Consider the following 13,706-nt stretch of genomic DNA (forward strand, 5'->3'; position numbering starts at 1 on the left):
TGTACCAAACCTAAGGCAATCCAATTTGTGCAAGCTATGAGATGCGGGGAAATTTTTCATCGTTTGGATTAATTAGAAAGCACGAGGCATTCTGCACAAGGGCGACTACAAGTTAATCAAACAGCATGAACTGATTACATGGCAGCTTTGTGCTTGCAAGACGAAGTAAAACTCGGTGAACAGCCCTCTCCTAGATATCGCCTAAAGAATTCCAGGAAGTAACCAAGTAGGCAGCAGCTGTTGTTGCGTGCCATGTATGCCAATAGCGACGGCTCCTTGGTTAGTGGCACCTGTCTTTGTTGTGGCCTGGAATTGTTAATCTCCACATCGAGCTTCGCTGAAGGTCATTCTCAGCTACACTTTGTACGAACAAAATTACCCACTAAACTTCCTGCTGCTTAAGATCTTTGCAGCCTGGCTAGCATTTACATGGTGCAATCCTTCACGCTTTAGGCAATCGTCACTCTTCGTGTCATCCATTAGTGTTTCCAGCAAGCACTGTGCATCTGATTTTTTCATGGTTAACAACCTCAGGGATTCACTTAGAAAAGGGAGAAAAGCTTCAGGTCTTGAACAGAAGGGCCTAAAGATGTGGAGAAGTGCTTTTATATCAACTCTTAGCTGGGTGATTCCAGGATCAGAGAAACTTACTTCGGCCCATCGTATGCTGCTGTAGATGTAGTAGTCAAGGCCTTCCGCTATACTCCTCCACAGATCAAGGAAATCCTTGGAGTTAAGATATCGTTTCAACTTAGCGGTCCTGTCCATCAGAACATCTAGACTGGGAACAAAACCAGGAGACACTCCTGTGTTTTCTTCATCCAGGATCTCATCATCTAAGATGGTCTGTCCACTCCATGATCCAATGCTCTGAACATATTCCCAGGACAGATCTTCAAACTCAAGCAGAACCCAAGACAGTATCTGTTCCAGGTGATCGGTCCCTAATTTGACTAAAAAGCCGATTTCATCTGTATACAGAGATCCTTGAGGACCCATATCCAAGAAGGTAGTATCTTCATCCCATTCCCGAAGCACGTTTTCACAGTAACGAGCGGCGTTAATTGCACACGAAGTTTTTGACAAAGAATGATCCTCTAGTGCCGTGTTCGACAATTGCAATGCTTCACATCGTTCGCGCAATACAAGAAAAAAGCCATTCAGGAACCTAACCGAAGAGGATCTGTTATACTGGATCTGCATTCCCCTGTTTGGCAGAACACGGCCTCTTTCAACCATTGACAAAGCAGTTTTGGTAACAAATTCACACACCGGAGGAGCTTTGTAGTCTTCTCTTGTAGAGAGAAGAAACTTCGTTGAATTTTCCATGTGACCACGCTGGTCATGCTGACCACTACATGACCAACTTGTCTCATCTTCCATTTCAGATTTCAGCTTATCCTGTGCTGAACAAAGCTCAACATCAGCCCATATCTGAAGCCAGTCAGGGTGCTCAGCATATATTGAAAAGACAGACAAGGACCTAGACAGACCTTCAGAAAGTGATGTCATTTTCTGGATTCCTGAATCCGCTAGAAGCTGCATTCTTTTATCAAAAGAAATCATTACGTCATTTAAGTGCAACCAAGAGGAATCTACTTCAGGTTTTCCAACAGTAGCATGATCCTGATAAGAGCAGACAAGTGCCGGGAAAATTTGCCGCTCAAGGTATCCTACAAGAATTTTCACCATTCCAGTTACCCAAGATTCCTTGGCACTTAATCCTACTAGCCTTGCTTGATCAATCAAAGGCTGCAGTACATCATCCACTCCATCCATAAAATCTTTTGTTATCTTGTAAACAAGGGTGAAAATGAACTCCGGCTGTTCAGACCATTTGACAAAATGATATTCCATCCTTGAAGCAATAGGGTGAACTAATTCATCAATCGCCCAAAGCCCATTGTCGAAGCAAGCGGTCCTAGTGAAATACTTCAAATCTGCCAGGGCAGGAGTCACTTTTGCTGTCTGACACAGGCGTGATTCACGGTTCCCCTGCACATGTTGGAGAGCACACAGTGCTTGGAAGCTTTGAGAGTATCTCGCTTTATTTCCCTCATTCATCAAGACTAGAGGATTCGGAATTTGGGGGTACTTATCCTTCTCTGTGTCTGGTGAAGACAATGAAGGTGGCCATCCCAGTGATGCTAGTAGAGCCCGATAATCCGTGAGTGCTTGAGGCCTCAGAATGGAAAGAGTTTTGTCCACTCTAGAATCAACAGCCATGACAAGGTTGGCCCACTGTGGCCTACTAGTGCTGATCCGTACTAATTCTCGCTCAATATCCTTCACAGCGTCAACAGCATGGAGCAGCTTCCCTTGCTTCCATTCAGTTTCCTGCATTTGACAGTTGCAAACTAACTGCTGAGCCACACATATCAGCATGACATTTGATCAGCTGCATCTGCAGTAACAAATGAAGTGAAAGAAAGACAAAGGATCTTACATTCGATTTTCGAAGTATGGATGACAGTTTTGACTTTGGGGCCTGCCTAACAATGGAAAATGCAGCATCTTCCAGGTTGCCAACCAAAGATTCCAGCTGTAGAGTAGCTTCTGGAATGTCAGCATAGCAAAGTTACAGAAAGCACTATACATTCCTACACCATACCAAGCTTAGGGGTCTCAGAGAAGGGCATAGTAACAAACTATAGCAGCCAATAGGTCCCATCTCACAGCAAATAGCGAAGATGAGCAGATTTTGTTGTGGTGGGGGAATCAGACCAAAATTGAACTATGAGCTGAGCATGTCAACGGACTCAGTTACGATACTAACCTTCGTAAGTATCTTGGTCATAAACAAACCAACACAGAGGCTTGTACACTGAAAGGAACTATCACTACATAACTACATTTCCCAGTCATCTAGAAGGTTAGTGCTACAATGGATATTTAATTGCTAAATAAATGGGTGGACATAAAAAAAATGGATCACCATTCAGCAGATTATACTAAATCACGCAAGTCATCAAAAGCCACATCGTGCGCCAACAATGTAAGTTAACACAGACGCCAGAATAATACACTCATACCAGTCACGTTGTAATTGCCCATGCCACGTTCATATGAATGGGAGGAAAAGATGCTGACCCGCGTAGAGCCGGATGGTGTCGATCCGTTGGATCTCCCGCACGAGCGCCGGCAGGCCCACCGTCCTCACCGCCTCGGCGCCGTCGTCCTCCGCAACGAGGCGTCCCCCTAGGAAGCAACGAGGAAACCGAGCCGGATCAGCAGTGGCGTGCGGGGAGGGGACAGGCGCCGGGACGGACTAAAACCCCATCCAGCAGCTAGGGTTTACTACCGTTGAGGGGAGCGAGCGGGCGAGCGAACCTCGTGACCGGACGCGGAGGAGGTTTGCGCGGGCCTCAGAGTAGCGCGCGAGCCAGGACGCGGCCGCGGCACCGAGCCGCGCCTCGGCGCGGCGGAGCGAGGCGTCGAGCCCGTCGCACTCGCGGCGCAAGAGCTCCGCGAGCGCGGGCGCCGCCGCGAGGTCGTCGGGGGAGGCGAAGTGCGCGTCCAGGAAGCCCCGCACGCTCGGCGGCGGCGGCGGCGGCATGGGAGCGTCGGGAGAGGAGAGGGGGAGGCAGCCAGGTGAGCGCGTGGTTTGCCTTTGGCCTTTTGCGCGGTGGAAGTGGGACCGGACGACGAGAAAGACGACAACGTGCGTGCGTGGCCTTCCATTCCCCCGTCCTGGGTACGCTATGTCTCTGTCGCGTGGGACCCGCCGACGCGGGCCTGATAGAGAATATGTCTCTGGGCGGAAAACCCATAACAAATTAAGCCCGCTGGGCGATGCATCTCTTCATCAAGGCCCGGTACAAACAGATTACTACGGGCGGATGGACACCACGTCGAACTGACAATACATGCAGACGAGCATGCCAATCCCCGCCGGCGCCGCCCCACGATCGTTGTCTCCTCCGACAGAATGCGATTTTTTTTCTTCGATTGGAAATCAACGATATATTTCTTTTTCAGAAATTTTGAAAGAAAGAAAAGCAATCAGTACGGGCTTAGGTTAGTTTCAACTTTCAGAAGGTGTTGCGGACTATTAAATATCCAGTTTTTTTTACTTGTTGTTGTGAGTATCGTTTTGATAAAAAACATTCAAAATTAACATTATAGTAGTAGGAATTTGTCACTTTCTAGATCTATAAATCCTATAGAGTCCTTGATCTTCTTTTCATTTAACTAGGTACGTTCCCGTATGTTGCTACGGAAGTTATAAATTTACTAGGTATATGCCCGTGCGTTGCTACGGAACCAATATAATAAAATACATTTATATGCAAAAGCACTAAAGACCTGTTTGGTTGGGTTTATTTTGATCCGTAACTGTTCCCACCACAACCCAACATTGTAGGTACCAGATTTAGAAAAAGGGTGTCCCGTTCCATGGAATTGTTCTCTTCAAAACCACGTTGCAAGAATTGAGTTTTTTCCATGTTCACTCCCATAGCAGCAAACACAATAGCAAAGTTATCATCTTCACCACCCTGCAGGTAATAAAATCAGAACTAATGATTAAGCCTTATTTAGACATGTAAAGCATACATTAATACATAATCCTTCATATCAATGTTGACCTCACATGAAATAAAAAAATAAGTACATGTACATGTGTACCAAAAGAAACTGTAGCTTACTTGGTCACTGGCGATTGACAGAGCACATGTTAGCACAAATTTGAAGTGCCATGGCTGAGACATGAGACTTTGATCAGACAACAGGTTCAGTTCTTATAACTCACTTCTGCCAGCATTCGAATATGATCCTTGCTACCAGAGGATCAACTTCCTTGGGAATATCAAGTCGTCTATCCTGCAAACCAACTGCCCCCACAACCTGCATTGGATTCATCCCACTCCATGGCATTCTAAGCGTTGCCAGCTCCCATAATATGACACCAAAGCTGTAAACGTCGCACCTGCACAAAATTCAGGTAGTGGCAGCATCAAGATATGTTCTATAATATGACATCCCTTACAAACATGCACTTCACAATGAGTAGTGTAGAGCAGCATGCCAGGGACAGAAATTACTTACCAGCGATCCAAGTAGGCTTCAGGGATATTAGGGAATAAAACACATGCAAACTATGTGTTAGTTTTACATGTGTTCTTGGCATGAATACATGTTGAATCATTCTAAACGCTACATGAAAAAATATGTAAAACTGCCATTTTCTGTCAAATTGTTTACCGCCACAGGTTATCTCTGTTTTCAGTGGAACTACAGAGCCTGACACTAAAGTTCAACACTAACCAAGTGCTAAGATGGGCATGTCATCAGATTGGATATAATAGTAATGAGTAGAAGAAGCTTCTAGCTTCAATTGAGCATCTGCGTGCTGAAAGCTTATAATTTCAATTGGTTGGCACATCTAAACCTACAAAGCCAAGACCAATCCATCAACCATCAAGAAACACCTGCGTGCTTGGCCAACTGGCCACCAGCAGGTGCCGAATCAGTGTGAACCTTAGAATCTACAACAAACATGAACACCATCCCATTGCAAAAACCCTATACGTGAGATCAGATAGAAACAAAAAAGATGCTATGTGCTTATTGGCAAGAAACGAAAGTCACTACAGTATTTTATCTACAGATTGCAGCTGCAGCAGTACGAACAGCTGCAGTCACAATATTTTATCTCTACGGATTGCAGCAGTACGAACAGATGCAGCCACAGCTGCCCGACAATCCACAAAACCATAATGTAGTCAGGACAGGAATACTACTAAACCAAAAGTGTCGTGTATGATTCATGTCTAAACACAACTGCTTTTAGTTGATTCAGATAAGCAGCTGGACTAAAAAGCAGTTAAACGTCAATGTTATCTCCAAGGCTGAATCATACCTGTTCCAATGTGCCCCAGATTTAAGCTAAGCAAAGTTTCAGACGGGGGAAAGGAACTGTAGATCAATTATTCTCCTACAGTACAAAATATTAAAGCAGCCATTAGCTCCATTACCCAACTGTAGAGAAAGAAAGTGAATCAGTACTGGGAAATTACTTCGTTGCTCTTGTCAGACTTTCCATAAGGTTGGAAAATCCTAGCAAATGCCTTTCGCTCCTGATCTCTTCTGTCAGCAATCTGCGACAGCTTCCAAAGTTTCAGTAACAATCATATGAGCTCACAATGTCATTAAAAACTATGAAGATGTGTTCCAGAAAATGTTATTAACAACTTTTTCTTAAAAATGCTTTCAAATAATTATATTTTCGATAGTTTTAAATAAAAAATGCTTAGAAAAGTTTAAAGGAAAGAATGGAAGGAGTACAACATATGAACTATTGTCCCTAAACATACTAACTTCATGCTCTTACATGATATTAGCTATGGATCACATAAATTGAATAAGTTCAAAGGCTAAAACAGTAATGGCTGAGAGTGGGATGTGGTCTCATATTTGAAGCAGCTGACAAGTGACAAAGAGTAATATAATGTTGCTACTACACTGAAAAATAATTGAGTAGATGATGCATACTGAATATGTGTCGACAGTGGAAGTACAGAATGCCCAACGACGAAGGGGGAAGGGAGCTTGCGGACCTCGGCAAAGTGCAGGAAGGGAGCGAGAGGGGAACTGAATCGGACGCGGCACCATATATCTCCATAATCCAGCGCATTGAAGTCAAAGAAGTGGAGGTCGTGGAGCTGACCGAGGGGAACTGACTCGGACGCGGCAGCCTGCGAGAGTGGAGTTGAGATCGTGGAGCTGACCGAGGGGCGGACGCGGCAGCCTACGAGAGTGGAACTGAGGTCGTGGAGCTGACCGAGGGGCGGCCGAGGGGAACTGACAGTTGGGCGCTCCATCGTGCAGACGGAGGAAGAACCTGCTGCTGTCGCGCGACTATGGGCCGCCCAAACCTAGCTGGAGTATGGGCCGCACCAAAAAAGCAGCCCAAAACACCTGCACTACTGTGTTGTTGTATTATCTTGCAAAAACTTAGTACCATACTGGCTAGTAATGGAGACATGGAGCGGCTTATAAGCGTTGGCGCGGTGGCTGAACTGGTCAGTTTCAAATGGTGGCTGAACTGGTGGTCAGTTTCAACTCGCGCGAGCATAATAATTTTTGCTAGACACTTGTGGGGGCAGAACCAGAGTCATGGCAGAACAGGTCAAAGGTAGAACAAGTCAATGGCAGACTACTATTGCTTACTTAATAAGTAGTACAGATTTACCCATTGAATAGCAGGTACCCAACCATGAAACCAAGATGAAAAGTGTATGCACTCAAAAAACATTTGATCTTAAAGAGATCGCAATAGCAAAGTCAGGCAAGCAAAGATTTTTTACTGGAGAAAACATAGAAGGGAGAGAAAAGGATCTACGACCCATGCCGACGCCGCTTGAAAGGAGCGGAGAGGAAAGAGAGGGGTGGCGTCGCGGAGGTATGGGATAGATCTGCGTCGAGGCAAAGAGAGGGGTGACGCTGCAGAGGTATAGGATGGATCTGGATCTAGGCAGAGAGAAGGAGAGGTGACCTGTAGATCTCCACCAGCACCTTCTCGTGGTACTCCTTGAGCCACGCTGCCCGCGCGAAGGCCGCCACCATCCCGTGCTGCAGGAGAATCTGAAAAAACTATAACCTAATGAATAATAAATATAATCATATAAGTATTCCATAGAAAGTTTATACTCCAAGTGATAGACAGTAAATTAATACTTGAATTTAGACTACTCAAAGGTATAAAGATGAACTTGAGTACCATGTCAGTGGAAAACGAAAAAGGGCCGAAGGGCTGAAAATTTAATGCATAGTTCTATTTATGGCTTCGTAGTATGATATGTACCATCAAATTCAGTTATGATTTACTTTGCCATAGGTTTCAATGTAATTAAGAAGTAAATCTTAGAAAAACAATACAATTATAAATAACAGGACTGCTCAGGAACTAGATATAAAGTCTGGACGGATACATCCTGAGTGGTCAGGGAGTTGTAAACATACTCAGTTAAACAAGAACATCTCAAGATGTTTTGTGTTTTAGAACAGACAAGTACAGTAAGGCCCAAGTGCATTTTTATTGCAACAACAAACAAAAAGTATGTGGTACTGATGCTAGATATACTGCTTCTTATTATGCACGTGAGCATGCTTGCGGAGCGCGTTAACATCAGCAAAGGTTTTGCCGCAGTTCTCGTAGTTGCAGAGGAAGAGAATCCTAGCCTCTTGTCACAGATGCAAGAACTTAATATATCATACAACGAGAGTTGGGATTCAACTAAGGGAAGGGATAAAAAAGGGGGAGGGAGATTTAGTAGGAATCAGGCAGGTAGTACCTATGACCCACTTTAAGAGCGAGCATTTGCCGCCGAATGACACGAGATCCTGCAGGATCCTAGGGAACAAGCATAACCAAAATCAATGCAGTGCAAGCAATGGATTAGCGGATTAGCCCAGGTTAATTCCAGTCAGAAGAAGCAAAATTCTCTTCTTTCAGGAAGAGGGAGGGAAGCCAAGAACACACCATCGCTTGACCAACCGAGCGGCGGGGCGCGGCGGGCGACGACTGTGAGTGCGAGTGCTGTTGCAGGTAGTAGTACTTGTGCCCCCCCGATCAAGTGGCTGCCGCCGGGTACTCCATCGCCTCCCCTTCCCTTCTTGCCTATGCGTGCACGTTTGTATATCTGCCTCTCTTCCCTTCTCCCCGGGCTGCAGATCGAGCGTCGGTCTCAGGGATGGAGGAGAGGGAGCCCGAGCATTGGCTGGCGAGATCTCCACGAGCGACGATCTCGGTGATGGAGGAGAGGAAGCCCGAGAGTTGGCTGGCGAGATCTTAAGCTAGCCGCGACGCATGCGCCACTCGCCGCGGCGGCGCTTGCCCAGGCCATCCCTCGCACCTCCGACCTCCACGTCGGCGAGTAGTGGATGGTGTCGAGTGGGGTTTGGTGCATCGCGGGTGGGGTGGGGAAGGGGGTTGGGTTGCGCGATGTGCGCGTGATGCCTCACGAATGCGAGCATCGCGGCGGGGGTAACGGGGGTGGGGGGCACCGGGGCAGGGCCATCCCTCGCACCTCCAACCTCCGGGGCGGGGATCGGGCGGTGGGATCGCACGACTGGCGGCGGTGGGGGGATCGAGCGGCTGGTGGGTGAAATCGAACGGTTGAAATTGCAGAACAATGGAATGCACGGTTGAGGTTGCAGGATGGCAGAACGACAGAACGGCAGGAGGCAAACTACTATTACACTCTTAATAAGTAGTATAGATTTTATAGCGTGGACAACCAAACAATCAATTTTTCGCTTGCTACGCAAATTTCCCAAAGCAAACATACAAACTGGGATGGCCAAGCAACTTCAGGTAAAGCTCAACCATGAAAATCCTTATACTAAATTGACTTAAAAGGTACAATTGGGAAGCAGGGGTTGTAGAGCAAGAGTTATATTCTTTTTCAAATACCAATGTAATTGTTAGTAGTAAGAATAGTTTGTAGAAACAAACGTTAAATGATCAAAAACCAATTATATTAAAACAAACAACTCTATAGTCATCAGTTGCCATATGAGAACACAGATCAAAACATTAATATATCAGCCAATCAATAAACACATCAAGAAAATCATAGCATAAATAAGGTACCTTAATCCAAGTTGAGCAAACTCCCTTATGTACCCTTCTAGCGGGCGTTGTTTTGTGCACGAGCGGTCATGTGACATGAATCCATACTATTCACAAGACACCGATCAAATGTGTTTGCTTCAAAAAGGATACATGTTTGTGTTTGAAAAATGAAAACAAACCTTCTATTATGCAGCCAGCCTCAAGCACTTACCTACCAGATTATGACACAATGTATTTTATGTTCTACATGCAATTCATATTTAATACAAAAACCCCTTAACAGGTTATTACAAGTTAAAACAAAAACCCCTTAACTACGACCTTGGGGCACTGTGCTCCTGCTGCTACAGAAAATAAAGCCTTTTTCTGCTTGAGTCTGTGGACTACAAACGGATCAGAGAAACGACAGTCTTGTTGTCCACTTTATCTCTTTATTGCCATTTGACATTAATTAATGAAATAACATTTTCCTTCACCTAAATTATTTATTTTGTCTTAGTAAAACATCGCCTAATTTGTTTTTGGTATTTCTTTTTTGTCTTTTGTTATTTTTTTACTTAGCCCACTTGAATACCTTTACTAAACCATATTTGTGAAACCTAGTAATGGCACTAAAGACTTGGAAAAACTTACAGGCCGTGAGTGACATATGCCCTGCAACAGCAGGAGGTCCTCTACTCCTTTTCTCAAGCTTTGAAGATCTTTCTTTTGAGATCTTAAGGGTAGTCATGAATAAATCTATTTTATTAGGCTAATTCCTTCTCTCTCTCTTTCACTTATCTGTTCTTTTTATTAGAACTTATTAAATGTATTTTTTTGGTTGATATATAGGAAATCAAACTCATGTTCTACTGCCTATTTGGCATCAACATGGCTAAGTTCCAAGACTTAAACAACTTTATCGAAAGATAAATATACAATGTAGGAACATTGTTTGGATATTATTCGCCAGTCCCCTATTGTGCCCAGAAAAAAAGACCCATTAAAATATTCATCAAAGGACTTTGCTCATACTATTAATCTGTATTGTACATCTGACCACGATATCCACAAGAAATGCCAACGAAAAACAAATGGTCCTTTGATAGTATCAATGCCACTTGATTTTAACTAAGCACTGAAAAACTAAAAATAAGTTTTATTAAAAATATCTAAGCAAATTACCTCTCTTTGAAGTGCTTCATCAAGTTCCTGTTTCTCATCCAGAGTGATGTCCTTTGCAAAAAGTTGAGTTAAACACCTGCAAATTGAATTGTAAAGTATATAAGGCATCGAAAAGGCACATATAACATATGGTTCAACATGGCTCAAGAAATATATTGTTTTCTCTATTGATGTTGTTTCTTAAAAGGCAAACTACCACAAAAGCACACAAGGAAGACTTACACATTAAAAAAGGAAAAAGTGGACAAATAGACATCAGGTTTTCTATGAAAGTGGTATGCAAAATTCAGTGTGAACAAACTGCATTGCTCTGGTGCTTATATAGAAGTCAGGATGAGGGCAACACTTTGATTCTTGAGAGCATTAAATACCTCGAGAGAGGATTTCTTAAGCTGATGCATAAGCCTCTTTAGTGTCTCCTTGATGTCTAATTCAGTTGTTGCTGAGTTCTCATCCACAAAGTCACCATATACCTTATGTTCCTGATAACGGATTTAGAGATCAATGCCTCTTGCAGGGCGCTAGCTGCAACAGTTGCCGCGAGATATCTCCGTTCAAAAGCTTCATGAAATTTGGTAGAAATTATATTAGAAACTAAGGTCAAGTCAGCAGCACTAAAAGGAGACTGAGAGCCAATAAAATAAAACTACAATCGCTTACCTTGCCTATTTTTGAGAGTTTATCAGGAAGTGCGTCCAAAGGAATAACATCATCTACTACAAAGGAATATTCTCATAGCCTTAACACAATAAATCCAGACTTTCAATTATGTTTATATGCTAACATCTAAGATATAAGACTGCATATATAAATGATCATGGTTCTACTCGTTATTTGATATCTATACTGCTATTATTGCCATCATGGTATATGGCGATGGCAATTAAAATATCTCTGCTCAGTACCAATACAAATTCACATAACATAACTTAAAATACATTATATGGCGATGGCAATTAAGATGAGAATTTTACAAATACACATAACACAACTCCAAACCAATCAAGATGAGAATTTTACCAAGGAATATGTGGTGATGGCAATTATGAGTAGACGGGCAGACCTAATTGATCCCTTTTTCTCTGAAATGGGATAAGACTCATAAGAGGATGTCATAGTTGAGAATAAATAACAATATAGAATATAAAAATGTAACTACTACTAGACTCACAATAGTCCTGTAAAGAATAAATAAGTCGTCGATGCTATAGTCCTGCAAGGAATAAATCAAATTGGTTCTATCAAGGTAGTTGATCTCCTACTGAACTCAGAATGTGAAAACAAAAAGGGAGCATGACCTGCTTCTATACACTAAGTAGAGAAAACTATAGTTTGGCCTATTTTAAAAATCATGTGAAAATCCAAATTTGACTCTGATTGACATAAACCAGATGTCAGGACGACATTGGGGTGCAACATACCCACTCATCTGTTTGCCTTCTGAGTTGTTCCCAGTCTTAGGAGGAGGTGCATTTTCGACATATTCAAATTGGTAACTATGTGGTTTGCTCCTGGTTGTAGTATCTCAATCACCAATGATGTCAGGACGAGAGTTGGTTCTTCAGGCTTCTTCTCATAGAGGCTTTCATTTGGCTACAATGCAAAAATTGGATAGGAAATTACACTTTACTTAAACAAAAAATAAAACATGTTCATAGAGTTTTTTAATTAGCAGGTAAAAGTAAAATTAGAGAATTATAAAGCAAACTCCCTTTTGTCACATTATAAAATAGAAAAATAGAGGTCGTTACTTGACAAATGACAACTATATGTAGAGAAACAGGACAAAATGGTTGTGTGTTCTCCAGTCAATATATAAAACATAGCTTTGATGTAAGCTTTCGTGCACCAAGTCCACCAGTCTTATTTCTAGGCTTTTTAGCAACGATCGTCTTCTTTTTAATTACTTTTTTTTCTCTTAACACCTATGTCAGCTTCAGATCTGGAAATGCTACAATGCATTGTAGTAATAGTAATCTGCAATAGTGAATGATTGATTGATCACTTGCACATATTAGTAATATTAATCTGCTACACCCAGTGTGATTGATCACATGTTCATATGTACAAATACAATATATAATAAATATGATCATTTGAATGAAAATTCCAAATGTTGTTCTACCTGATGTAAATTTTTTGCTTCTCTCTTTTTTCAGTTTTATTTGCTTATAAATTATTTTGTGTGTTCTGGTATGCGTGCCACACTTGTTTGGATGCCACGTGATAGCAAACAAGAAGCCAAGCTAAAAAATGTGCATGCCATAGGTCTATTCTTATATTTTTCTTATATCACAAGGCTATAACTCAATGTTCAAATTTATATACCAATCCAGTGCTTTCAATTTCACTACTCATATATAGTTTACCAATTACACATATGACATGCTCTATTTGTTGTTTAGATGATAATTAATGCAGATTGCCAATTTGGACAGAACACATTCACATTGCAAGTTCTCAATGAGGTAGGTAACTAAAAAATTAAATGGACATTTATGTGCTTTGGCAGTTCCTAATGATGTAGATAAAATCAAATGGACATTCATGCAAACAAGCTGAAAATGGCGGCATAATACTCAACAACTTATTGCTTCTAGAAAATTATGGGAGGGAAACTACTTTCCAATATGTTGACCCTGGCATAGTTTCATGCTCACTGTACATAAAACCTTAATCCAAAGGATTGAACACAAGAAATAAATTTTAGAACGATTAGGCTCTAGACAAACACACGGGCATACTCTGAAGAAAGAATAAGCAAAATTATTCTACCTGGGTTTCCTTCACGATGTACCGTTCTACAAGAGTCTTCTTGTCTTCCTATGCCAGGAGCACATGTGTTACCTCGTGGTAATCACTAATCAGTCCGCTGGAACTTGGCATTCTGCTTGGAGTGACGGATCTTCTTCATGGTGTAGTCGACGAGCATCGAAAAGGCAAAAAGGGGAAAATCATCACAAAG

General features: G+C 42.5%; 1 protein-coding gene across 4 annotated transcripts; it reads right to left on the minus strand.

The window, feature by feature from the left end:
• Positions 1–39: 39 nt before the first annotated feature.
• LOC103647949 (RINT1-like protein MAG2L) lies at positions 40–3,661 on the minus strand. 4 transcript variants are annotated; one of them, XM_020548648.3, is made up of 5 exons: positions 3,331–3,661; positions 3,091–3,198; positions 2,447–2,556; positions 1,494–2,337; positions 40–1,406 (listed from the first exon to the last, which is right to left on the minus strand). In XM_020548648.3, the coding sequence occupies exons 1-5, from the start codon at positions 3,554–3,556 to the stop codon at positions 376–378; spliced, it is 2,319 nt and encodes a 772-aa protein (XP_020404237.1). In that variant the 5' UTR covers positions 3,557–3,661; the 3' UTR covers positions 40–375. The 4 variants fall into 4 exon arrangements, 3 of the variants coding, with proteins under 3 accessions (XP_020404237.1, XP_035821418.1, XP_008670671.1); XR_004856494.1 differs by having other exon boundaries at positions 40–2,337; positions 2,447–2,542; positions 3,033–3,198; positions 3,331–3,627; XM_035965525.1 differs by having other exon boundaries at positions 40–2,337.
• Between the last annotated feature and the right edge of the window lie 10,045 nt (positions 3,662–13,706).

This window comes from Zea mays, chromosome 2 (assembly GCF_902167145.1).
Source record: "Zea mays cultivar B73 chromosome 2, Zm-B73-REFERENCE-NAM-5.0, whole genome shotgun sequence".
NCBI lineage: Eukaryota > Viridiplantae > Streptophyta > Magnoliopsida > Poales > Poaceae > Zea > Zea mays.